The sequence below is a fragment of the Xenopus laevis genome, chromosome 7S (assembly GCF_017654675.1).
Source record: "Xenopus laevis strain J_2021 chromosome 7S, Xenopus_laevis_v10.1, whole genome shotgun sequence".
NCBI lineage: Eukaryota > Metazoa > Chordata > Amphibia > Anura > Pipidae > Xenopus > Xenopus laevis.
The window spans coordinates 13,127,501-13,155,014 of NC_054384.1; the positions used below are offsets into that span (position 1 = coordinate 13,127,501).

The 27,514-nt window shown below is 36.5% G+C and overlaps 1 protein-coding gene across 20 annotated transcripts in view; it reads left to right on the top strand.

The window, feature by feature from the left end:
- Positions 1-27,514, top strand: part of ebf3.S (EBF transcription factor 3 S homeolog) — a 144,093-nt gene that overhangs the window by 82,777 nt on the left and 33,802 nt on the right. For 12 of the 20 annotated variants that reach the window (XM_018227384.2, XM_041570896.1, XM_041570895.1 and 9 more), the window contains exons 7-10: positions 10,713-10,794; positions 18,692-18,836; positions 23,857-23,990; positions 24,460-24,586. In XM_018227384.2, coding sequence (XP_018082873.2) covers positions 10,713-10,794; positions 18,692-18,836; positions 23,857-23,990; positions 24,460-24,586 — 488 coding nt within the window. The remainder of the gene's footprint in view (positions 1-10,712; positions 10,795-18,691; positions 18,837-23,856; positions 23,991-24,459; positions 24,587-27,514) is intronic. The other 8 variants (XM_041570897.1, XM_041570903.1, XM_018227378.2 and 5 more) reach the window with 2 other exon arrangements.

Here is a 27,514-nt window from a genome sequence, read left to right on the forward strand (position 1 = left end):
CGACTGATGGACTGGCCCGCTCAGCCAACACAGCTGTGACCACTGCTTTCAATGGCTTACCAGTAATTAGGGAAGACTGCTTGGAAGCAGCAGAGTGGTCACTTCCTCATCCATCGCCGCCAAGCGTTTTGAAGGCTTCATCATGTTCATGTAATCGTGTTTGCAGTAGCTCCATGTGGATTTATATCTGTAATAATTATATAAAGGTTTTGATGAGCGTCGGTATATATGGAAACGTATACAAGGCTACATTTTTTGGATTAGATTCAAGATGCATTCTCCTTAGATATCATCGGCAGCTCCATGAACCCAAGGGTGCACCTGAGGGTTGATCATAAATGCTGACTGATGCACTTGCCAAACCTGAAAGTAGATCCCCAGGTCTAGTTGATTGCCATTACGTTTAACGAGGTGAAATTCTGGACATTTTAATGCCAGTGGACCACTTATCACTGGGGCATTGTGTGCCATATTCTGAAACAGCCTGTTTGGAATAATTTGCTGGTTACTAATAGCAAAAATGCAAGATATTTGACCCACAACTGCTTCAGCTTTGTTTGACATCTAGATGCTTGAAATGTTGAATGTTGAATGTAATATATTATAAGCCCATATACCCAAATCAACAAATCATCAGATGAATGTATCTACTGTACTTTAGTACACTAAAGCTACTGTATGTTGTAATTGGTACCTCTAACTGGCCACTAGGAATGTCTTCCTCCTTAGAACACCTTCAGATATCTTCACTCCTTAGAACATTCTCAGATATCTTTATTCTTATTATATGGCTGATTTTGGGTAAATGTTTCATAGAAATTCATTTGCGTTTCTTTAGCTGTCATTTGTTTAGAAAAAGCTCCTCAAATATGGTATATTGTCCATAATGGACCATCTAAAGGTCCTGAATACTATGTGTTCTTTTTAAAAGTATACAAAACGAGTCAACATTTCTACAAGGTGTAGTTCTCTTTTGACCAGATAGAAAGAAATCATTATTACATGATTAGTGGCTTGACTGGGTGAGAAACATCAGTATTAGAGAAGTCCGTGTGGATGAGCTGTATTAGTTACCTAACACTTGCTGTGTAGATAATTCTTGTCGGCTCCTTGGCCACTGGTAACTTGCACTGCCTGATAAAAAGCTGATAAGACCTTTGTTCTGAAAAAAAAAATGAGGTTGGAAAATCGGTGTCGAGTAAAATGCATCACATCAGCTTTTCTCTGACAAACCAAATTCATTCCTTATGTAATTGATAATGGACTTAGCCAATTATTTCACACATTACAATACACAGATGTCCTCTTTACAGGTTCTGCACTGCTGTAATTAGCTATGCTAATATCTTCTTTATTGGTCCTAATATTGCTCAACACCTTTGCCATCCTAAACCCACTGGAGCCCTATGCCCTGTCAGGATGGCTGATTATTGAGAAGGATAGCTTTAATCAAACATAATTGCAGTTAATTTTTCTCTCTTGCTCTCTGTTGCCAGCATCTAATGCCACGGACTCCTTGATATTCCATTAAATTACAATTAAACAGCCTCCTTTGTTTCTGATTGTCCTAAACAACACCACAAAGTTCTGTAGCTGTTTAAAAGAGAGCTGTTTGGTCGTAATTGCTTCCCAGCTCACCAAGGGCCAATTTACACAATACCCATGTAGAATTTAAACAGCTCATAATCTAATGGATATTACACAGGAGTCTAACACTACAATTAAATGATTTTCATCAGACAGGGAAGCTCTGGTTAATCAGCTTCATAAAAGTAAATATAAATGAACTAATTCATAGCTTAAATACACAGAATTGGGCAACCTAGAAAATGCTTTATGTGGAATATGTCCACCTGCGGACTTTATGTCTAATAAAATGGACACTATGATTAAATGTGTTTAACACCTTCAGTCTTACCACGGAACCTCCAAAAATAGAAGAGGGAGGTTACCCACAAATAACCTTAAGACAAAAAAAAATTAAAGAAACTGCACTATCAACCCAAGAACTGGTGCACCCTATAGGTGAATCATCCTTAAAGGAGAAGGAAAGGCAAAAACAAACTTTAGCTGTAAGCGTTGCCAATATATGGTACATATAGTTTGCAGCAAGCATTCCCCTGTTACTTTTTCCAACAACATTTTTGCTCCAATCGATTTTTCAAAAAGTAAAGACAAGTATGAAAAAGATTACCTTTCTTTCTGTAAGAAATCTGTTCAAGTAGGGCACACGCATGCGCAATAGCTTCAATCCGTGCCCTGCGCATGCGCACAAGACTATTTTTTCTTCCCCTTGCTGCGATGACGATACGGTCACGTGACCCAGCCGCACGTCATCGCTGACCTCTCTGCCCCGCCTCATAAATCTAAGCCAATAGCTGAGGCACCTTCCCGGGGAAGCTTTGAAGCTGCTGCGCTGCTCTGATATTATTTACAATCTGTCAGTGAGCGAGCGCAGCAGCTTAGGAAGGGGGGCGATACAAAAAGGCAGCCAAGGATCGGGTCTGTCTGACTGAGGTCTGTACTAAGCCATAAAGTCAAATACAGATTTTATTTTGACTGACGTGACGTCAGCGGGGTCACGAAGGCAGTGCATGCGGAAGAGAAGCTCAAATTTAAAATGGCGGCGCTAAACTGCTTTAACGGGAGAAACTTCCAAGCGCTTGTGCACAGATTGAGCACGGATTTAAGCGTTTTAACTGCAGCGTTTCAGAAGGGGGAAGGATGGAGAACACAGTGAAGGTAGCATAGTTTTTTGCCTTTCCTTCTCCTTTAAAACATTCCATTTGGAAAAAATAAAATACATGATATTTTTGTATTAAATTAATGATTCTGACCCTGAATTTAGTATTTGGGATTAGCATTACTGTTAATTCCTAACTAGAAAAAATTGGCATTTATTGAAACCCAACTTGTCACACTTTATTCTTGATGTACTGGACTGGATCCATTCAGAGGCATTTTATGAGCACCTGAGTTGATGATTATTGTTTTATTAATGAGACCAAATACACTTCTTTCAAAGTTAATAGTTAACTTCCTAGTATGGGAATATTATAACAATATAATAACAGAATGCCTTTTGTATGTTAAAACATCAGTTTGTGAAGTGGATTTTATTTTTGAGATGTATCAGACCAAAATATTCCCCATACTTGCTCCCTTGAGTTAGAAATTTAATACTATTAATTTTCCCAGTGATCATTTTCCTGTGATGCTGATTTTTTTGCCCAAACACTTGTAACAAAGAGGAAAGAATTAAGCCTCTCGTGGCCTTTAAAAGCGACATGTTCTAACTTGTCACTGCATTTCAGAAACATCTGCTTCTACTGTATATCAATTATATGCTCCATATAATTCATTCATTGAGGGTACCAGTTGCTCAGTGGAAAAGTAAACCTTCATTGCTAGGATAAATTACAGCCTCAAAATAATTTTGCAACTGATCTTAGACTGTCAGGTTCAGCACAACATGCAAGGCAATGGGAATATAACAAAAAGTCTAAACATTACTGCATTCTAGTGAACCCAGAGAAGAACACAGGAACCACAAAATGTGTTCACAGTGGTTCTCAAAGGTGAACAGATAGTTCTTATTTAATTAGCAGAAGTTTGTTGTCCAAAGTTAGACCTCAAGATTTTAAAATTTTACTAATTTTGAAAAGCCTCCATTGTTACAAGACTCGGAAAGATCTATTCTGGACCCTTTAACTATGTAGAAAATATGGCATTTAAGACAAATGCTTAGCTAGAGTGGTAGACCTGTCATATTGAAAAGGGGCATACAAACTAGATAGGTGATATCATTGGATTTACATTATGTGGCTTGACATATCACATGACGAAGGGTCAGATTATGTTAAAATAATATCATACAAACTGGCTGTAAGTAGACCTTGGGCAGGAGAACATCCAACCCATGGACGTCCAAATAGATAGCTCTGAATTGTCTTTGGACAAGGAATATTCCAAAGTTGCTCTCTTTAGTCAACAATCATTTAAAAATCTCTTCCAAGGGGCACAGATCGATGAAGCTCTAGTACAAATGTAGCTCAAATAACCCCTCAAGTTAGGGATCTACATGTATGGATTTCCCAAAAACAAGCACAACAAGGGCAATGGCAGTCATAGAACTAGTACCATTCCATTCTATTTCAACCAGGCACCTGTGCAATGCAAAAGACCTTCAAAAGTAGCAAACAAACCAATTGAATACCACACGTGGCACTTGCCAGGGTACACAAAGGCCACAGAGAGGCATCATAGATTCTCACAAGGGTATATATATAGCTTGGGTATAGTATAGGATAATGGGACAAGATTATGGGCACCAGTAACAGTTATTCACCCAAGTGTCAGTTTTAGATGCCTACCTGTATCCCAGTGAAATCTTTCCCAGGCACATTTTCTGCTTAGAAAATCAAGTTACATGTGAATATATTTGTCTAGTTCCCAGTGTCTGTGGCACTATAGAAAGCCAGTAGTTCAACGAAACATCCAAACATATCTACTAATAAAATAGTTACTGAGATCCCTTTGCTCTTTTCCTGTGAACTCTCTGGCTTTATTAAAGATTTCGCAAGTCCTCGTCTTTTACTAACAAAAAAATACGAAGATATAGTTGTAACTACTTTAAAATGTCCTTTTTTCCCCCTCTTAGCTTTCGTCTTCCAGTGAGGCAGAGAGAAGCAAGTAAATAAAGCACATATTTCAAGCTTGATTTACTCTGATACCTACTGTGAAAGATTATGACTCTTTAGGGAAATATAGACAGGGTCAGGGAATTAGTGTTCATAATGGTCATTTTGATAATGGTCCAACAGATGCAACTAGAAACATACTGTACACAATTACGCATAATGCACTAATGACAGGTTAGAATTTTTATCGCCTTCCCGCAACCAAGCAGCAAATCCATGTTTAGAAGTAATAAAGAGTTTATTGGTGTTAAAGCCAAAGATTTTCTGACACCGGAAAGATTTTTTCCCTTCATAACAAGAGCATTAAATCCTTTGTGTATCAGGGCCTGGGAAGGAGATATGTAAAAAGCAGTTGTCAGATATTTCCTTAGAAAAAGCCAATTAAAGGGTAATAGAGCAAAGGAAGGGAATTACCATTTGACTTGAAATGAGTGAATATTCAACTCCTGTCTCATGCTGCAGCGATAGAATTATACCTCCATGGATAACCACGTATTAAGCAGATTTTGCAAATAACCCTCCAGTTTCCCAAACAATTGTAGGCTATCTGAGCAAGAATTGGGGATTATCATAAGAGGTGTATGTATTTTCCTGCCGGGTATCTATCAGACAAATGCGGGACTGACATTTTATTTTATAATATGCAATATTAAGCAAAAAATGTATAAGACCAGTGCACCCACATAGTTATTTGGAAGTTTTTATTATAATTGTATTTTTTTTGTTTTTTGACAATTAGTGATGGGCGAATTTATACTCCAGGCGCGAATTCGCGGCAAATTTGCGTGATTCGCTGCCGGCGAATAAATTTGCGAAACGGGCACGAAAATTCACCAGTGTCAAAAAAATGTTGCCGCCGTCCAAAAAAAACGGACGGTGGTGTAAAAAATGGCGCAGTTTCGCGAATTTCACAGGAAATTCGCAAATTATTCGGCAAATCGAAACACCGCAAATTCGCCCATCACTAGTGATAATTCACACCAAATTCCCAGCAAACTAACAACAAAATGTTCATTCTTTTACTAGAATAGTTTATGTTTTAAAAACGTGTTTTACATTACATTAATTGACACCCAATTTGTAGAGGAGTAACAACAACTTTTTGAAGCTTTAACTAAAAAAGTTAAAATTTTTTCATCTAAAAAAATTGTTATAATTCCCATCAAATTCATAGTGGACTAACAACAAACTCCTAAAGAACCTGCCTAGGCTGAACAATTACAATTGGGCAAGAATTATCCAATGGTTCAAATTTTGAATGCAGATTTTTTTTCTTTTTTTCCCAATTTACATTCTTCAGGGTTTCAAAGTTTACCTGTCCCTTTATCTTCCCTTTGTATACTAACGAATTTTTTGAATTTTTTTTTTGATGTTACTGGTCCTTTAATAATGATCCTACAAGTGTGCTCTTTTGCAACTGGGGACGGAAATGGGGGCAAATGAAAAATGCAGAAGAAGAAGCAGCTTTTTAGGGCAGAGACACCGAAGGCAACTCGTGGGGAAACTTCGGACGACTTCAGAAAACAAATTGATCTGAGTGCCACCCTGCCGGCGATTTCCATTCTAGCTGGTGGGAAAGCAATTCGGGGAGATTAGTCGCCCCAAAGAAGAGGAGATTTGTCGCCGGGTGACTAATCTCCCCGAATCGCAGCGTGTGTCTCTGCCCTGAGTTTAGAGAGGGATAATATAAAACTTAACCCGCAAAGGCATTTCCCAATGCTAAGCTCAAACCAGCAACAACATTTTAATATTTAGCAGCTTTTAAAAAATTGCAGTATTGGATATAAATCATTAAAATTAAGTGTGTCAATTTACTTACTGACTACATAATAGGCTGAATGCCTCATTTTTTTTCATCCGTTTTCTGCAATTTTCGCTAGTTATTTATTTAGGCCAATCGGAGTTCATAACGCGATATTAAATGAATATTTGATGGGTGCGTGACATTCCTCCACAACATAGTAAAAATTATGCGTACAATAAATATAATTATAATATAATTGAATAATATTGAATTTTAAATTCAATTGACCTTAAATTAATAAGATTAACTGCGAAGTTTAAAAAAAAAAATCTTATTTGAAATTTAAGGGAAACAAAAACTACTTTTACATTTTTAATGTAATAATTGAAAAGGTGTTAATAAAATGATATCCCCAGAAAAGCTTCCGTGGCTGGGAATACACATAAAGAGAAAGAGCTTATGAGCAGACACATTTTCAGTGATCTGATTTTACTAGCTTTTCCGAGACATGACATTTGTTCAGAAGATTAGCCAGGTTGTAATGTGTGGAATAATTGCACTACACGGATGTCCCAGAAGTGAAAACCTAATTGCTTGACAGGACTAGAACTTTGCGGCGCTCTCTCACCTTGTTAGATCCTTTTCTGATGCAGTTCAAATCAAGTCTGGCCGCAGGTGTGCCTAATTTACCAGACAACAGAACGTGCAGCTTTTAATTGCAGAGAAGTAGTGTGGAGAAATGGGTGGGTGGAATATAAAGTGACAATGAGTGTTGATGGCATATGGGTGTTCAGATGGATGGGGAGGGAATAAAGGTGAGTGGTGTTAAAGGGCAGGCGTTTCATTTGCAAACCTGCTCATATTCTCCTTAAATTGAGGCCTGCAATTTCTATGAAAATGTGTTTTAAGATCTTTTATTATTAGAGAATTAGGACATTCTTTATGATTAAAAGTAGGAATCAATTATTTTATAGTAATAAAACAGTTGTCCGTCTCCTGTGTCGACCCCATTGGTGCTGATCTCCTGCAGCCTAGTTTTGTAGTGGTAGCAGAAGCTACTACAAAGTGACAAAGCTATTAATGCCCTCTTACAACTGCAAAACTTCGCCTGGGATTGGCAGTCCAATCCATAACACATTGTTATTACACTTTCCTTCTTACATGCAATAAGGTTAAAGGGCATGTAAAGGCAAAAAAATAAAATCCCATTTTTACTTTCTTTAATGAATTGGAATTGGAAATCTCCAATATACTTTAATTCAAAAATGTGCATTGTTTTTACAAGAAACCTGACTGTATGCAGTGAAATTCTCCCTTCATTTATTGCTGTGGATAGGAATTGTCAGACGGTCCCTAACTGCTGAGCAGGGAAACAATCATACTTATGAACAGCAGGGGGAGCCCTCGCCTTACTTCCCAGCCATGCAGAACTCAAGCAGCTTTGTTTATGAAGATCCCTAAGCAGCCCAGACCACACTGAGCATGTGCACAGTCTTAGTCTTACAAAGAAGTTTAACAAAGTTACAAGATGGTGACCCCCTGTAGCCAACTTTGAAAGCATAAATTATTTGTTTGATTAGGCTTGTGGTGCAGTAAGTTCATGTTTATTTTTTGTATACAAAATACAGCATTTCTAGCCTTATTCTATTTTAGACTTTACATGCCCTTTAAAAGAATTAACTGTGTCTCATATTTGCCTTCCTAAAGGGATTTTCAGTGGGTCCTCATTCACTGGCCATAGTCACATGGACCTCCCATATGAACTACAGTTGGTTGTGTGAGAGACAGCCATTGGCCTAACCATAAAGTTGTTGCTTCTCCCAGTGGAAATCATTTTAGAAACAGCTGTTTTTATGTTGTAGTTGGAGATCAATGTTCTGAAGACATTGTCTGTCCTACAAACCCCCAACAATGCATGTTTTAGAGATCACTGTCAGAGAACATGTGGCTCTGTCATGATCACAATATATATGTCACAATAACTTTTGATTACTCTACATGTGCCTACATTTGGCACAATACAATTTGATTGGTCAGATTTTGCTGATTATGACTTGATGACTTGGAGGATATAAGTCATGTGGGCAAAAGTTGTACAGGTATGGGACCTGTTATCCAGAATGCTCGGGACCTGGCGTTTTCCAGATAACGGATCTTTCTGTAATTTGGGTCTTCATGCCTTAAGTCTACTAGAAATTAATTTAAACATTAAATAAACCCAATAGGCTGGTTTTGTTCCAATAAGGATTAACTATATCTTAGTTGGGATCAAGTACAAGCTAATGTTTTATTATTACAGAGAAAAAGGAAATAATTTTTAAAAATTTGGTCTATGTCTATGGAAGACAGCCATTCTGTAATTCAGAGCTTTCTGGATATCAGGTTTCCGGATAAGGGATCCTATACCTGTATTCATCCAGTAATTCAAAGCAGTCTTTTGGAAGTTGGTCTCTTTGCGCTACTTGTTCAGGGCTGCCAATATTGTTATAAACCAAGCATTACTAGAATGTATATATATATATATATATATATATATATATATATATATATATATATATATATATATATATATATATATATATATATATACACATATATACACATATATATATATATATATATATATATATATATGTATATATATATATATATATATGTATATATATATATATATATATATCCTGATGACAGCTTGAGTTGATAGCTGAAACATTGAAATAAACATTAATTTGTTTGGCAATTTAAAAAGTCCTGTGAGTGCATTTCTTTTGATGCATCTATATCTATCTATAACCAGCACCATCTTTAGGTTGGATATATATATATATATATATATATATATATATATATATATATATATATATATATATATATATATATTTGCTTTATATCTATGATATTTTTCAAAAGACGCACATAGCAATGAAGCAAGATATTCTAATTGTGTAAGCTCTCCAAGCAGCATAAGCAATATCCACAGAAAATCTATTCCACTGAGAGGGGCCCAGTGAATATTTTTTTAAGAATATTTACATGCTTTATCCCTTCTAAATAAATGTGATGCCTTATAAATAAACAACCACAATCAAATGTTTCTAACCGAAATGTATAAGTGACAAAGCAGTCACACAGGCAAATGTTCTGCAGTCGGATGGTTTTGTAGAATCAGGCAACTTTCTTGGAACTTGGGTCTGTTTAGTAATAAAACCGCAGGTGAAAGATTATAGTATTTTTTTTTTATAGTTATTGGCCTTGGTTTCATTTACGAAGAGTTATTTTCCTTGGATGAGTTTCACTCAGTGCTGTACAATTTATTTAATATTAAACGTTAACATTCAACAGGAAATTTAGTATGAGGGTACTGCTTAATATATGAAAAAATACTCCTTCTGGATGTATACATGTGCCTGCTGCCATATTGCTTACCCCAGCTGTGGCATTGAATGTAGACTATAGTTCAACCATGGCTGGAGTAGAGCAATGCTTTAATATTGCTGGTATAGTATGTGTGTGTATATGTGTATGTGTTCTTTGCACTCAACTTAAGCTTCCATACTTCTGTTTCCAGGAAAATAATGGAAAACAATATCTTGCAATGTATGATATATGTACATCTAACTTCACCGTAGTTTCTGTGCAAATTGAATTTCTCTCTTCCACTGATATACTCATAAACCCCTCACGTTCATAGCTTACTGTGTTATTATCCATAGGAGCTTCTAGTTTTAGATGATAAAATCCACTGATTTCGCAGTAGGAAAAGCGAGTTTTGAATTCCAACTTTAAGCAGATTTGACGGGTAGCGATGGGCGAATTTGCAAAACGGTGAAAATTCGCTGGCGAAAATGCGCTGGTGTCCAAAAAAATGAACATTTTTTTTACGCCGGAGAATTTTTGCGTCGGTTTTGTGAATCACGCAAATTTGCCGCAAATTCCCACCTGGCAAATGAATTCACACATCACTATTGACGGGAAAAGGTATATGGCCCACTCAATGTAACTTGGAAACATTTTCCAAATCATGTACAGTATTTTCATTCACGAAACTCCATTGACATATATAGAATTATTGTTAGTTGCTTGGCACTCATCCTTAATTCTGATATTTTGTTAGTAGTGGCATTTTGATTACCACAGTAGTGATGAATGATGATTTCCTCAATTGTGAACCTATAAATATAATTGCTTGGTGAGCTGATGTCCATTCCAGTCTAGTTGACTCACAAGTGAATTTTTTTTTCTCTCTCTCTTTCTTGTCCTTTATGCAGATTCTTCCTGAAGTTTTTCCTGAAATGCAATCAGAACTGCCTGAAAAATGCAGGGAATCCGAGGGATATGCGAAGATTCCAGGTATTCTATATGTAATACAAGTGGCAGATAAACTTATATACTGGGTTATAATTCTTTTTACCTTATGTTCATATTACAAATGAATCTAATAATAATCATTTTGCATAACTTACGTTACTAATAACCATAATTAAGTCTGCTCCCTAAGATTATTATGACTCCCAAATAGCAGGACTGTGGAACTAGAACAACGAGAGTTATGTTTCTGCTCTAGGACGTGTGAGTTTGCACAGATTAATGAAAATTCACACATAAAGAAGACTTACGTTTTCTTCCATCAACATTTAAAGAAAAAAAAACAACATTTCCAAATTTCTCAATTTCTAAAGATGTATTCATTTTTTGCTTGATTTCTTGTGGGCAAATAGGTCTTTGTGTTTTTGAAGTGAGCTTTGAACAAGCGATCAAAAGTAAAACAGAGGGGGGTAGAGCTGTAAACAATGCACCCACTCAGTCTTTTCAGAACAGTTTAGATCATTGGTGAGAGTCACCTCTCTGAATTACTGATAATTTCTGAATTAGCAGTACTTAAAGCCTCTTGGCATTGACAAAAGGGAAAAATCTTGTTGAAGAGAGAAACCATGATGGGAGAGAGGGAATAGTGATGTGTCACTAGTTCTTCCATTAGAAACATTCCTCAAATTAATTTAAACTCTGATTTTAAACATGCAAAGATTTTGGGCCAGATTCACACAAATCTCTAAATTCAATTCCAGATTTCTACCATAGACTTTCATGAGTTTTCACGAGATAAACTCTTATCAAATTGTATCTGATCCTTTGAATGCAAAACATAGAAAACGAAACTGATACTTAAGGTTAGATTGGAATTTTACTGTCCTGTGTAAATGACCTCAAAAAAAAAAAAAATTAGAGGGAAACTTTTTATTAAAAAATAAAACTATAAACCTATTTTTACATTTTATTAGGCTGTATTTAGTACCATAAACCCTGCCTCATATGTGATAATTAGTGATGGGCGAATTTATTTGGCAGACGCGAATTTGCGAGGGAATTCCCGCGAATCGCCGCCGGAAAATAAATTTGCGAAACCGCTGTGAAGAGTCAAAAAAAAATGGATGCTGGCAAATTTTTGCAGGCATAAAAAAAGGACGCCGGCATCAAAAATGAGACACCAGCACCGTTTCGCGAATTTTCCTCCATTTCGCGAATTTCTTGGGAAATTCCCCAATTTTTTCGCAAAGTGAAACACCCCAAATTCACCCATCACTATTGATAATATTAATTTGTGTTATGGTGTTGAAAAGCTTATTCTATCTATCTATCTATCTATCTATCTATTATCTATCTATCTATCTGTCTGTCTATCTATTATCTATCTATCTATCTATCTATCTATCTATCTATCTATCTATTATCTATCTATCTATCTATCTATCTATCTATTATCTATCTATCTATCTATCTATCTATCTATTATCTATCTATCTATCTATCTATCTATCTATCTATCTATCTATCTATCTATCTATCTATCTATCTTTCTGTTGGTCCTGGCATGAAAAACTATCCAGAAATACAGGCTCACTTACCAAAAGTATCAATCCATCTGTAGCTCCTCCCTTTTGTTTGGAACAGCAGTCTGTGTGACATCACAAAGTGTTGTTGATTGTTATCCAAGGAACCTGAAGGTGAATGCACTTTCAATGAATGCCCCAAGCTTTCTGTTGATTATAGCACTGTAGCCACATGAACCCTTACAGCAATTAATTAGCTTAGTGTAATACATAAGATAAAGAAGTGTTTCAAGCATAACTCAAACACAAGACCAGAGTGCCTTACAACATAGCATTTCATGCAGCGTTAAAACCAATACACAACAGCATTTCATCACGTCCTGAATATAGGAAAAAAAAACTTAGTGTAGAGCCAGCCTGTACTGCCAAATTTTATTTTAAACCCAAGAGGAATCTCAAAGTACCTTTTCCTGGTTAAGTTCTTTATATATAAATAAAATAACAATTACCGTTTCCTTTACTGTAAGTTACCACTTGTCCTAACCTTTGGCTCCAAATGGAAGCTCTGTTTGTTTTATTTGCAGTTTTATTTTCCTAATTATTATTACCTTAAACATGTTGTGAGTTTTATTTTTCTTGATCTGTTGCGCTTGTCTACTGTGGTCTACGTGATGCCTTAAAGGAACAGTAACATCAAACAATGAAATTGTAACATAAATATATTGCAGTGTTGCCCTGCATTGGTAAAACTGCTGTGTTTGCTTCAGAAACTCTACTATTGTTTATATGAATAAGCTGCTGTGTAGCCATGGAGACAGCTATTCAAAGGAGAAAAGGCTCAGATAAGCTCTGTAGAACATAATGGTGTTATCTTTTATCCACTATTTATCCTGTGCCATATAGCCTTTTTTCAATTTCCGCCATTGCTACACAGCAGCTTGTTTATATGAACTATAGTAGTGTTTCTGAAGCAAACAAATCCGTTTTACCAGTACAGGGCAACATTACATGATATTTTCATTACTTTAAAAACTTTATTTGTTGTTCCTTTAAAGGGATCCTGTCATCGGAAAACATGTTTTTTTCAAAACGCATCAGTTAATAGTGCTACTCCAGCAGAATTCTGCACTGAAATTCATTTCTCAAAAGAGAAAACAGATTTTTTTATATTCAATTTTGAAATCTGACATAGGGCTAGACATTTTGTCAATTTCCCAGCTGCCCCTGGTCATGTGACTTGTGCCTGCACTTTCGGAGAGAGATGCTTTCTGGCAGGCTGCTGTTTTTCCTTCTCAATGTAACTGAATGTGTCTCAGTGGGACATGGGTTTTTACTATTGAGTGTTGTTCTTAGATCTACCAGGCAGCTGTTATCTTGTGTTAGGGAGCTGTTATCTGGTTACATTCCCATTGTTCTTTGGCTGCTGTGGGGAAAGTGAGGGGGGTGATATCACTCCAACTTGCAGTACAGCAGTAAAGAGCGAATGAAGTTTATCAGAGCACAAGTCACATGACTTGGGGCAGCTGGGAAATTGACAATATGTCTAGCCCCATGTCAGATTTCAAAATTGAATATTAAAAAATCTGTTTGCTCTTTTGAGAAATGGATTTCAGTGCAGAATTCCGCTGGAGCAGCACTATTAACTGATTCATTTTGGAATTTTTTTTTTCCCATGACAGTATCCCTTTAAGCTCAAGAGTACCCAAAATACTCCCATCTTTGATATAGAGCGATCTGTTGGTTGACCTGTGCAGGACATTAGTCTCAGTAATAGATGGCATATTTTCATCAGTGGGAACTACAAGTGCATTGACAGGAAGTAAACCCAATCAAGCAAGCAGAAAGAAAGAGTATACATCTACCCTTTCAACACTACACTTCATTACCTGATTGCACAACAGACTTAAGAAGGCCATATTTAGGATCAGGTTATAAGATCTCTCATCAAGTCATTCTCTCTCTATTACAGATGCTTGCTGCAAGGATCAGATTTTTAAAAGTTTATAGTCTGATGTGTCGCCTTATTTTACTTCTAAATTAAATAGCCTTTACATTTCATTCGGCTCTAAATTTAAAAAAATTAATGTTGGATTTCAGCCTTAGGAAAAAAAAGTTGTCTTTCCTAACACTCGGCACAAGCTTTCATTTTTCATGGATCTCAGCTTCAAGTACCACTGGTAATATTGATCCATGTGAAGAGTGCAGAAGTTCATACCTGGAATGACTAAAAATGTCCTCTTTGTCTTACTGATGGCTGAAGGAGGCATCCGTCATTACTCTGTGGTTAGCGGTGGAGCTGCTATTTAGCAAGAACACTTCTTCACAACGAGGCATCTAGCCCTTGAAATATCTGTGATAGAATTCAAATGGTTGGAACCATCCTGTAATTTCAGCTTGGTGCAGATAGCAGGCAGGAGAGGGTTAATGTAGAAATGAAATGCTTTGTTTTGGGGGGCTGAACTGTGTTATTTCTCCCTTGGTAACTGACCTATATATAAATTGATACAGCAAAGACAGTCTTGGTTTCTGCCTTTTTTCTTATAGTGTAGAGAACCAAAATGGAATAAAGAACATAGTGTCTATTTCGTTCGTGTATCTAATTCACTAAAGAGACAGTACAGTATATACAGGTATGGGATCCTTATCCAGAAACCTGTTGTCCAGAAAGCTCCGAAATGTAGAATGGCCGTCTCCCATAGACTCTATTTTATCCAATTAATCCAATTATTTAAAATATTCTGTAATTATAATCCAGTAGTTTGTACTTGATCCCAACTAAGATATAATGATTCCTTATTGAAAGCAAAATCAGCCTATTGGGTTTATTTAATGTTTAAATCATTTTATAGTAGACTTAAGGTATGTTGAAGATCCAAATTACCAGAGGTGCCCCGAATCCACTTTTTTGGATTCAGCCGAACCCCCGAATCCTTCGCGAAAAATTCAGCCAAATACCGAACCGAATCAGAACCATAATTTGCATATGCAAATTAGGGGTGGGAAGGGGAAACCATTTTTTTACTTCCTTGTTTTCTGACAAAAAGTCACACAATTTCCCTCCCACCCCCTAATTTGCATATGCAGATTAGGATTTGGATTTGGTTCGGCCGGGCAGAAGGATTAGGCCGAATCCGAATCCTGCTGAAAAAGGCAGAATCCTGGCCGAATCCCAAACCGAATCCTGGATTCGGTGCATCCCTACAAATTACAGAAAGATCTGTTTTCCTGAGCATTCTGGATAATAGGTTCCATACCTGTATATGGGTGTTACCGTTTACTGATCACTATTAGTTGAAATAGAAATGCAAATACAATGTCTGCCTATTTGCAATAGCCCAAGTAATTGTAAATTAGTGATTTAATACAACATTGGCTGTACCACGCTTAGTTTTGCAGTCAAATTGGAAGAATTAGATAAATAAGCAAACACATCTTCTGGTTATAGTGGTGAATTTAGTCAAATTCTGACATTTTTGGAGTGACGTAGTTAAAGGGTCCTGGACATTCTGGGGGTTATTTGTTAAAGTCCAAATACCAAAAACTCCAAAAATTTGAGTTTTTTTTATGATAAAAAACAACAATTTTTTTTTGAGATTTATTATACCCCGAGGAAAAGGTCCCTATCCTATTTGGAAGTTTCTGTGGTCTGCACTGGAATTAACCTGAAAATGTGATTACTTCAGACTTTTCAATCGTGGATTCTAGTTTGGTCAGACTTCTTTTATTTAAATAGTCAGAAAAATGTGGATTTTGATTAATAAGTCCTTTAATCTTTTAAGGTCATGTATCTTCACCAAAAATATATGTTTACCGTATTTGAATCTGGTAGCCGATGACCACATACCACACATATGATCATTGGGGCTTCCATTAAGCATTAATTCAACCTCAACAACAAATTATTAACATGTATTTATAAAGTGCCAACATATTGCGCATGGCTGATGACAGGTTATTATCAGTCTGCCCTCAACAAAAGTAGTATAATTGACATGTCTACCTTTATGGGGTCAGCTTTAGTAGGTTAGTCAACTACAAGAGCGCACAAATGAAATTCAATTTAATAGTACCCTTAATCCCTAAAAGGGATTTTTTTTTAAAATTCATTTGTATATAACGAAATAAAAAACACCAAAACATATTTAACTTTAAAATCGCAAAGTCTTTACTAAGAAATAACTTACCGAAACTCTGCTTGCGGCGACAGAGTGACGATCCATGGTGCGGCGCTCGATTTCTCCTCCCTGCCTTCTAAAGGAGATCGCCAGGGAGGAGAAATCAAGCGCTGCACAATGAATCGTCACCCTGTTGCCTTTTCTGGGGAGAATTTCAGTAAGTTATTTCTTAATAAAGACTTTGCGATTTTAAAGTTTAATATGTCTTGGTGTTTTTATTCATTATATACGAACGAAAAATTGATGTTACTGGTCCTTTAATAATTGTTGTGCCTTAAACAAACTGGATTTGTTTTAGCCTTTTTATATATGTATACATATCACTGTGCTTTTTTATAAAGGCTAGATAGTAGCATAGACTGAAATTCACACCTTATGTCTTCACCATGAAGAATAATTCTTTCACAGCTTTTATTTGGCTTGTATTTAAAAAAACATAGAAAAACAACATATTTATTTACATGTTTTAAGGCCCTCTTGCCAACATTTAACTGGTTCCATGACTGGAATCAACTAATAGGAATTTTTATTATATGAATCTTTAACATACAAGAATTGTGTGAATATTGGGCTTGCCTGTGTTTGTACTCCTTTACCACTTTAATGGGATGTCCCCTGGCCCTTAATGCTCTTACGGAAGCAATGTCAACATACACGATACAGTGACTATGACATCCCCCTGAACTATTTGTAAAGCGTTATATTCATTGGCAATGTTTGCAGATTTTCTACTGTTTCCCCCCTTTTCTCCCTTGCTATGAAATAGCTAAAGTTAAAAAAGTTGCCTTATCCATCATTTCTTCTGTGGCCGTACTCTGAACCTAGACACAAGAATAGAAGTCTTTCACTCAAAAAAAAAAAAAGGAAATTCCATTGGCATAGCAGGGTCAAACCCCATCCATTGGAACTTAAGAATGAATACTTTTCAAGGGCTGAAAACACTTTCACTATTCATATTAAATTCTAGCTTTTCATATGCAAACACATTATTATTGGTCAGTAAATATAATCATTGCACTACAAATGTTAAGACACTAAATACTTTCAGATTTCCAGAGTGTCTGACTTTATTTTGAAAAATATTTGACAAATTACCGCTGTAATTTTGATTGCGGTTTTCCTTGCACCAAAGTTTTTGGATTAATCAAATGTTTATTAACAAAAAACAACAAGCTTTTGTGTCATCATTGAAAAATAATAAATCGTCCAATTACCATTTATACGTTTTGGGAAGATCATATATAAACTTGGATCTTGACTGTCATTGCAGTGAATGGTTTAGATTTTTAAATAGTCTGATTTCTCATGGAAAAGAGTCATTTAAATGAGCTGCATAATAAACTTTTGGGTCTGAAAGATTATTCCCATAATGAATCTCTGCCCTCTGAGAAAATGGCTAAGAAACTTTGCCCTTTATGATTTGTGTTTTGCTTTAGTCAGGGGAAGCATCCTATGTTCACTAAAATCATTGGAAATTTAGAGGTGTTTTCAAAATAAGATAAAGGACAAAGGATCCCAGAATGGTTATGTATTGTTTGAAGTCACACTTCCAGGCAGGGCTGTAATTAGGGGTAGGCAGAGTAGGCACAGGCCTACGGCGCAAAACTAAGGGGGCACCAGGCACGTCCTTCCTCTGCCCTCTACCCCTAATCTCTCCACTCTTTGCCCGACTGTCCACTTGCACGTCGTTATACCAAATGAGCTTCGACCGGCTCATGCGCCTGTTCGCACATGTTCAGGAGCATCCAATAGACGCTCGTGAGCATGAGCATGCCCAGTCGTTGCCACAAACGGCCAGGTTGCCTAGGTTGCATTGCTGGCTTGGCCGGCTCTGCTTACAGGATTTATTATGGCAAATATCCAATCAAAATGGGCTAGAATGACTCGCTCTGATTTGATCCAATTTTAATTGATCATCTGGAAAAGTTTATCCAATCAATATTGATTTTGATCAAATATCAAAGAAGAAAAAATGTCCTTACGATAGAATCGAGCATCTCAGACTAATCATTCTTAGATATTAAATCCCTGAAGGCGATGGACAATAATAAATATTGTTTTGATCAAATTTTTGGAATTCTTGCTAGAAGTTCTGCATGGAATCTACCAGAATTCCCAACTGAATCTTTAATAGATATTACGTAAAAAAAATATGACTTCATTGGCTTTTGAGGTCCATAAAGAAAATCACTATATATGCTTTGTATAAATATTGTTGTTCTGTTCTTGTGCTTTTCTTTACAGGTTGTTGTATCAACAACAGTCAATGTGGATGGCCATGTCCTGGCTGTCTCAGACAACATGTTTGTACACAACAATTCCAAACATGGGAGGCGGGCGCGCCGTCTAGACCCCTCAGAAGGTACGGCCCCTTCTTATCTGGAAAATGGTAGGCACACATTTCCATGTCTTTTTTTTTTTAATTTGCAATGATTTTTTTCACCATACTTTATTTTTTATACACGATTAGATCTACTTTCTGTGACCTAGCAGAGTTCCGACGATTTGAGCACACAAAAGAGCCAGCCTGACAAAATGATGTCATCTACCTCTAATTATCATTTTTCCTTTTGTCTTCGGTCAAGAGCGTTTCATTCTCAACCTGTTTGTTAACCTGATCCTTTCATTTTAGCCCCACTGCCTTTTAATTTCCCACGTTTTGACTTTTTTTTTTTTTTTGCAGTTTTACTTGATTTGATATTATTTTTGGCTATTCATGGACAGGCGGTACATATTTTTAAGGGTTCATCTGTATTTCTACACACTTGGCAAAAACATGACCAAACCTTAAAAGAATTTCTAATGAGGTCAGTTTCCTGTGACTGGGCAGATAAAATGCAGATGGAAGGGTCAGGGAGTTTAGCACGACAAAAGTGGAGTCAATTTGTGTATACAGATCTATATTTATAAAAAGACAGGTCTTCAGGACACAGTTTGTTTGGCAGATTCTGATGCAGTGACTTTGAAAAGAAAAATACATTTTCCTAAACGATAAATGTCTTTTATACATCAATAAACACATTCTAAAATATATCATTTACTCTAAAATGCAGTGTAAAAAAATCTACTATTCATATATCAAAACTCAGCTCACAGTTTGCTCTGGTTCACAGAAATAAACTAATTTGTTTTTCTGCCATAATGACTGAGGTAAAGAAGAACAAAAATATGATAATTAGAGGTTGCCCTGAGCACCTGAGTCATTATAGCCTATGACGTATTGTTTATCCCTCTTATATGCGCTGAAGGTAGGTGTATGTTTTGCCTAGCAACCAGGACTAATGAGGTTCACAATTAAGAAGGTTGAATCCTCTTCCCTAGTCGATTTCTTCCCTAGAGAGGCAAAACTGGCAATATTATAGGTTCAAGCAAGCCTGCTCAGCCCTGTGGTGCTAGATTTTGGAAGTGGTCCAAATTCAGCCTCCTCTAATGAGCTATTATGATCTTTGCAAAACACAAGTATTTATTTCTAAGCTGTATATAAAAATTTGACTCTAAGCAGAAATGGATTTATATAATGAACATTTAGGGGCAGATTCACTAAGGGTCGAATTTCGAAGTAAAAAATACTTCGAAATTCGACCCTCGAATTGAAATCCTTCGACTTCGAATATCGAAGTCGAAGGATTTAGCGCTAAACGTTCGTTCGATCGATCGAAGGATTTTTCGTTCGATCGAACGATTAAATCCTTCGAATCGAACGATTCGAAGGATTTTAATCCAACGATCGAAGGAAAATCCTTCGATCAAAAAAAGGTTAGCAAACCTATGGGGACCTTCCCCCCATAGGCTAACATTGACTTCGGTAGGTTTTATCTGCCGAAGTAGGGGGTCGAAGTTTTTTTTAAAGGGAAAGTACTTCGACTATCAAATGGTCGAATAGTCAAACGATTTTTCGTTCGAAACGTTCGAATCGAAGTCAAAGGTCGTAGTCGAAGGTCGAAGTACCCAAAAAATACTTCGAAATTCAAAGTATTTTTCATTCGAATCCTTCACTCGAGCTTAGTGAATGGGCCCCTTAGTTTATGAACATAGTGTGTGTTGCAAAAAAAAAAATAATAAAAAAAAAATATATATATTTTCCACCCATGGGACTGCAATTCCTTCTTTTACTTTACTGCTGCAAGGATTGGTGCCAATTCAGTTTCAATTGATTGGTGCCAATTGCTGATTCAGTTACACAGCCAAACAAAATTTCACATCAACTATAAACTAGTCAGAGAGAGAGAGCTCACCCATTCATTTTCATCTAAAAATATCAGCAAAATAATGGGTAGATCTTTAGGATTTAAAAAATTTAATTATTTTAGTTTTATTTATTTTAAAAGTATGTAAAACTCATTTTAATAATAATTAAAAAAAATATGATATTGCATGCAACTTCTCATTATCCAATAATAATATAATATGCAGCACTATAAATACATACATGCGCTCCTAGACTATTTCCCCTGCTGTTGTGATGAAAGCATGCCACCGAATATTTAAAAGCATGCTAAATTATCTCCGTAGTTTTAAGAAAAGAAAAGCATGGAGCAAAATAGCCTAGATATATTATTTTCCTTGTCTCTTTTTCTCAAAATGACTTACTAACACAGTCTAAACCTTAAGTAACTTCCACAGGCCTGCAGCACAGAAGTGATTTGCATGCCAAGTGCTTGTAATGTTGTTAGGTTTATGCAATAACGACAACTGAATCCAGGCTGCAGGGTTTGAGTGAGTTAAAGAGAACAGATGGCCTTAGGAGAGGTAAAAGGTATAATCCCATCAGCTGGAGTATCACCAGCCATCTGGACATTCTAAGCACAATTACAAGACATTTTAGCAGGCAGAACAAAGAAGGCTTCATGAGGCAAGATTAGGCCTGTTTGAGTGCCTCAATATTGTGAATTCGGGAAAAAAAGGTGACAAATGCTGTGATATTACTCCAGGGAGTTGGCTGATTAATCAAAACTGGTATGGAAGGAGATGTATGCTAATAAAATACCTGACAATATGGCACACAAAATAAAGAAGGTGAAATCAAATGAAATGCTTAAGTAGAGAGGTTCTAGTCAATTATATATATCAATAGAAGGCACACATTTAAATTAAAAAAGAATCACAGCTGGACTTGACACAGCTAAACCCTACAGAACTTAAAATATTTTTTTTTAATGAACAGTAGCCACCATGGAAAAATGAGGGAGTCATGAATAAAATATTACAAATCTACTTGTTGTAGGTAATTAATGAACATCAAATGAGCAGGCAACACCTACTGGATATCAAAGATACTTCCTAATTAATTAGCCAAAACATAGGACCAATATTATTATATGGTTGGGGGCATCCCCTGATCTAGATCTTGGAGGAGATATGAAGCCACGGAAGCAATAAATCTGCATGTGTATGCTTTCTGCTTTCACAACCGAATCAAGGGGAATGGAAACAAATGGTTGCCTTTTTTGTTATTCTGAAGCCATGATCATATCATCTGCTTAAGTGTATTGTGCACGGATACAATTATATTGCTAACACTGTCTGTGTAATTCATTTTACTATGGTTCCATTGAACACATGTTCCTTCTCTATATGTGCATTGAAACGTATGCAAATACAGGCAGAAGGGGGATGGCCATTGGTAAAGAAGCAATACAAATTCCTAGATGATATGTGTTTTCACTGGACCCCAGCTGCCCGACTCGAGCCTCCTGTGCCTGCAATGGATCCTAGATTATTTTCTTTCTCCCCTTTTTCCACCTCCAAAGTAAATTTGTTTACTGTAATTTTTTGTGTGAATTATTCGCCATAATTGGCTGTGCTGATGAAGGTCACTCCTTGTGAGGAGACTTGTCAGTCTTTAGAGAGATGATCCTTTTCAAATGCTCTCCATGCAATTAAGAAAAGCAAATGTCATTCGGAAGCCTCAGAAATGAAAATTTGTATGAACTTATTAGCATGAAGTCAACAGTGCTAGTTAAGGGCAGGTTCCCAGTGTGTGCTCTGTTCCTCTGTTGCAGAGGGATCTGCACGTGGAATAAGTAAATATAACCTCCACTAGTCCAACATTAAAGCAAACAAAGGAAAATGGCATGTCTGAAGTGCTCTAAACAACAATAGCTACTGGTGATTAACCAGGCTGATAAGAGAGTAGTGGCAGTTGACACCTTTGTAAAATCTCATGTAGAGAAGAATGCACATGTTTCTGTTCAGCAGATAAACACAAGACCTACTTATTTGATTATATTAAACTGTTTTAAAAAATCACATAAGAACATCCTTGTATAAAAAAATGATTGCTCAAGTAATCCAATCAGCTGGTGACCATCCTTCCATGAAAAGAATCATCAAACCATGCTCACTATAATTGGGGTTTGTCCACCTAAAACATTCATGTGATTGCAGGTGTAATAAAATAAAAAGGTAGTAATTAGGATATGGGATAGTAACTGTCAATAGCAGTGAAACCAACCCAATATAGAGTAGTGGAATTTACTTGTAATACGGAAAGTAAATATCGTAGGATCTGCTTCTTTGCATGAAACTCACTATACAAAAGGCCATCAAAGCCAGTAAAAAAGGTCTGTCAACACCATGTAAAAGAAGGGCTGATCAAAGAAGAGAACAAAGCTGTTCTCACACAGGCTGAGCAGCCTTCAGCCCAAGCCTCTCCACAGTTTTTTACTAGCTGCTGTGAGCCTGGAGTGACTGGTGCTGGCTTCTGCCGGCCGTATTCCAGAAGCGCCATTGTAATAACTCATGCAAATGTGTGGACTCTGGAGACAAAAGGAGGTCAAGTAAATGGCTCAGGGATTCATGTCGACAAACAATATTAGATGTAAAATGTGTACCTTTGACAGAAGTATTAATATAGAGCTTTTGATTTTTTCCCCTCCTTTCTCCTAAAAACTGAAAATTAGTAATTATAGAGTGACAGAGGAAAATTAAGGTCTGAACTCAAGGCAAAAAGATGAAAATAAGGAAAAAAAAACCCAACCCAATTAACAGCTTACGGCAAATAATATTTCAGAACATTTGCTCTTCCATTTTCATTCAACAACCTTGTGATTGACTCCGCTTAGATCCGTACAGTAAAGCAGATAAATCGACATGCCACATGCGCGCCATGCTTAATCATTTGTAATAGCCATATTTGCTTTGACATGTAATTTGTTGTATTAGGCCATTTTTCAGGCTGACTGGTAATCAGTTTTGCCCCTTGCTTTATTATACACGCAACAGTTTTCCTTTACATACATTTCCATGCTGACTTTATGCTTTATTTGGATTGCTTCATGAAGAAACCATGCATTTGTTTTTCTGCTATTTTGAATATGATTTGTCATTGACATTGTGCTGTGGTAACCAAAACAATATAGAAAGATATACATACTTAGGTTTTCCCTTTTTTTTATCCTTTGTGCAAGCAGCTACCCCCTGCATAAAAGCGATCAGCCCTAGTGAAGGATGGACAACTGGAGGAGCTACGGTGATCATTATAGGCGATAACTTCTTTGATGGCTTACAAGTGGTTTTTGGAACCATGTTGGTGTGGAGTGAGGTGAGTAGCTACAGCTAGTGGAAATTAAACTGATACATAATGCCCTGTTTAAGCTTCCAATAATCTATTGAGAATTGGGATCTAGGGGTGCACCATTTTTATCCATGAATTCATAAGCACTGAGATATTGGACACCAGCAGATGGAGCTGAGACACACCTAGGCCCTCTAGTGGAAAAAAACAATGCGGTCTTTGATCAATTAGTGGGAAGCATTACTAGGAGCAGTTGTGGTAGACATATGGTGGCAATTTTCATATAAATGATGCCCCGTGGCTTTTCCTGCAAACCAAATTCAGGAATCATTTGCAGACCTTTCCTCTAGCATAATGTAGAGATAGCATAAGTAGACTGAAGTGTAATGTTGATGGTACTATGGAAGTTAATTTAAGTAATTGAATGCAACTGGTATGAATAAGTTCTATCTCTTTGCTCCGGATTCTAAGACTGTTTATTATGTGATAATTATAGCTGATAACACCCCATGCCATCAGAGTTCAGACCCCACCAAGGCACATTCCTGGCGTTGTTGAAGTAACTCTTTCCTACAAGTCGAAGCAGTTCTGTAAAGGCGCGCCTGGCCGATTTGTCTATACCGGTAAGTTATTAAGTTTTATAAACAGAGTCGATATGTAAATATCTCACTGTGTGAACACAGAATGGATGTTTGGGTCCGTTTTGTCTAATTAGGAACTTGCAGGCATAAAGCTTCGTGGTGGCTCATTGGTTAGATCATTTTTCTCTGCAATGCTAGGGTCTTGAGTTTGATTCTGACCTAGGCACTATATGCAAGAAGTTTATATGTTTCTGTCTTATGTTTACTTCTAAATGCTTAAGTAAGTGTAGGATAATTGGCTCTTGAGTGAATTTTATATAATAATATAATTATATTATCTTTATATAATTTTTTTCCATATTTTACTGTTTCCAATCATCAAATGCAAAATAAAATATCTTAAAGGATTAGTGTAACTTTAAACAGTATATATACAAATATGAAGGTATCTATATGAACTTAACTGCTTGCTCTTTTCATCAATCTCCGAAATATAATTCCTGGCAGTTACTGTCATAATGTGTTATTTCTCTGGGAGAAAAATGCTGCGCACTTGATTTTATTTGGAAAGGAGAAACAAATAATGTGACTGTTAAAAGGGTAGGGCCAGGTATAGCATCTGTTTCCTATCAGTGCATAACTGTGCTCTCAGCCTGACTTTGTTCACTAACATTTAACCTTCTCAGCATGAGTTGTGGCATAGGGCAACAAGACCTCGAAATAATGAAACAAGAGAGGAAGGTGATAACCAGGCACGGTATAAAGTACTTCAATTTGGAGTGTTCAGTAAATACAAGCTGAATAAGTTAGCCTTTATTTTTAAAGGTCTTCACAGTAACAAATACTGACTGCACGGCTTCTCATTATGTTAAGAAAGGACAACGCTCAACTATCCATCCTGTATTGCTTACTCCTTTTGCAACAATTATAAAGATACAATTACCTTGGGAGAAAGTGGCAGTTCAGTTGATTAGCACGGTAAATTAAAAGAATGAGTCACAAATGACATGTCCAGCTCTTTTCTACCAGTCCTTTGTATTCCCAGTGTACCTCACCCGGTTGTAAGAAGGTCAGAAATTAGAGGGTGATAACATTTTTCAAGCAGCTAGCACTTAGGCGAAGAATTAACAATCATTCTGTATGTAATTGCCAGTTAATAGTAAATTGGCTTCTAGATGGTAGTGAACAAGCTACAATACACTGGTACTTAGATAACATTATATTCAACTCAGAATTTTACAGCATGCAAATCATGCACAAAATGGGATTTTTGTTTAAAGGTTCATTACAGCATTGAAATATTATACTGCTCGATCCTCTTAAGCTTTTATGGCAGTTCTTTTTCATTTACAAAATTGTTTCTACCCTTACCGAAATATACAAAAAAAAATCATGATTTTTTTAAAAAAAATATATATTTTAGTGTTATGGCTTGTGATTATTTATTTTACAAAAGTGTTTATTGCATTTTTCTAGGCATGTGAACATTTTTTTGTCTAAAGAGGCATTTTATATAATATTAATATATAATGAAATGTTTTTGAATTTAGAAGAAATTTGGATAGAGGGAACCATCAGTTAATTACTCCCTAAATGTTCTTTTAAACAATTGCATAGACCCAATGCCGGTTTGAGCTGAATATCTTTGCATAGTCTATCTACCTTGCAAACTATTCAGCATCCATTTGGTTCTCCAAGAGCCCTAAATGCTCCTTCAGGACAATGCATATCTCAGTGCCTCAGTATAAGAGCATTATACTTGCCTTCACTACCTTTGCAGAACATTTTACAAAACCACCAATGTATATCAGAGCCCCTTAATGCACTTATAGCTAACAGCCCAGCTCAAAGAAAGATTATTTCTTTGTCCTTAAATACCTCGCCGATGCTTGACTAACCTTGCCAATTCCCCCAGTGTGTTCAATCCTATCTGTCCATGACTTCATGGCTTCCTCTTAACCTCACTGGAGTTTAGTCCTTTTCAACATCCAGTAAAATAGCAGTCATCTGCAACTCAAGGATAGTGGAGAAGAAGTCACTTTCACAGTAATCAGATGGAGAAGAAGGTCCTGTTTTCAAGTTTGTTTAGGCAGTACCATTGGAGCCAACTGGGCCATTTCTCCACACCGCAGAAGGCCAATCTGATACTGGTTGTGTAACAATCAACAGAAACGCTCCGAATGAGTTGCAGAATTTGCCATTGCAGCATTACAATTCCTAGAATTTGATTAATCAATATTAATTATCTGGTCGCATCTAGTATACTAGTGTAGAGTGTACATATTTCTTATGAAAAGTATAGTAAGGTCTTCTACATCAGTGCATGGATAGGGTTACTTTCAAGTAGCTGTAGCTGCCAACAGTTGATCTTTAGTCTTAACCCAATTACTTTCCAGAGTCTCCTTCTAAGGTGATGAAAGATTTAACAGGGGATGAATTCTCAGGAACAAGGCAGCTTGTTCATATATGCATTTGTTGTGCACATGGCTTTTCCTAACATCACTGGTTTGTAGATTTTTAAACCAATCTTTATACCTTAAGATGGGGAGGTAAACACACATGCACTGCTAGTAGTTGTAAAGTATAATTTCCAGCATTGTCAGAAAGCAAATGGCTCCCTGGAGATAGGGAAGGTTGCAATTTGCTAGAGCAGATTTGTCTTACTGGAGGCACACAGGCTACATATGACTTGTTAAGCGCTTATTAGGATCCCAGCCTGTAGGACATCATGACTTATTATAATCCATCCCTTGAACATGTGATATAGAGGGCAATCAACTAGAGAGCTGGATGCTAGAGGGTAGTCAATTCAACATCATTGTCCTAAGCTATCTTTGGAATTTAAGGAACAGTTCATAATAAAATTCATACAAGTAATAAGTAATACTCTGCAATAAATGACACAAAGCACAGATCTGATACCACTTGAAAAACAAGAGAACTGACCAGTTTAACAATCTTTTGTATGCA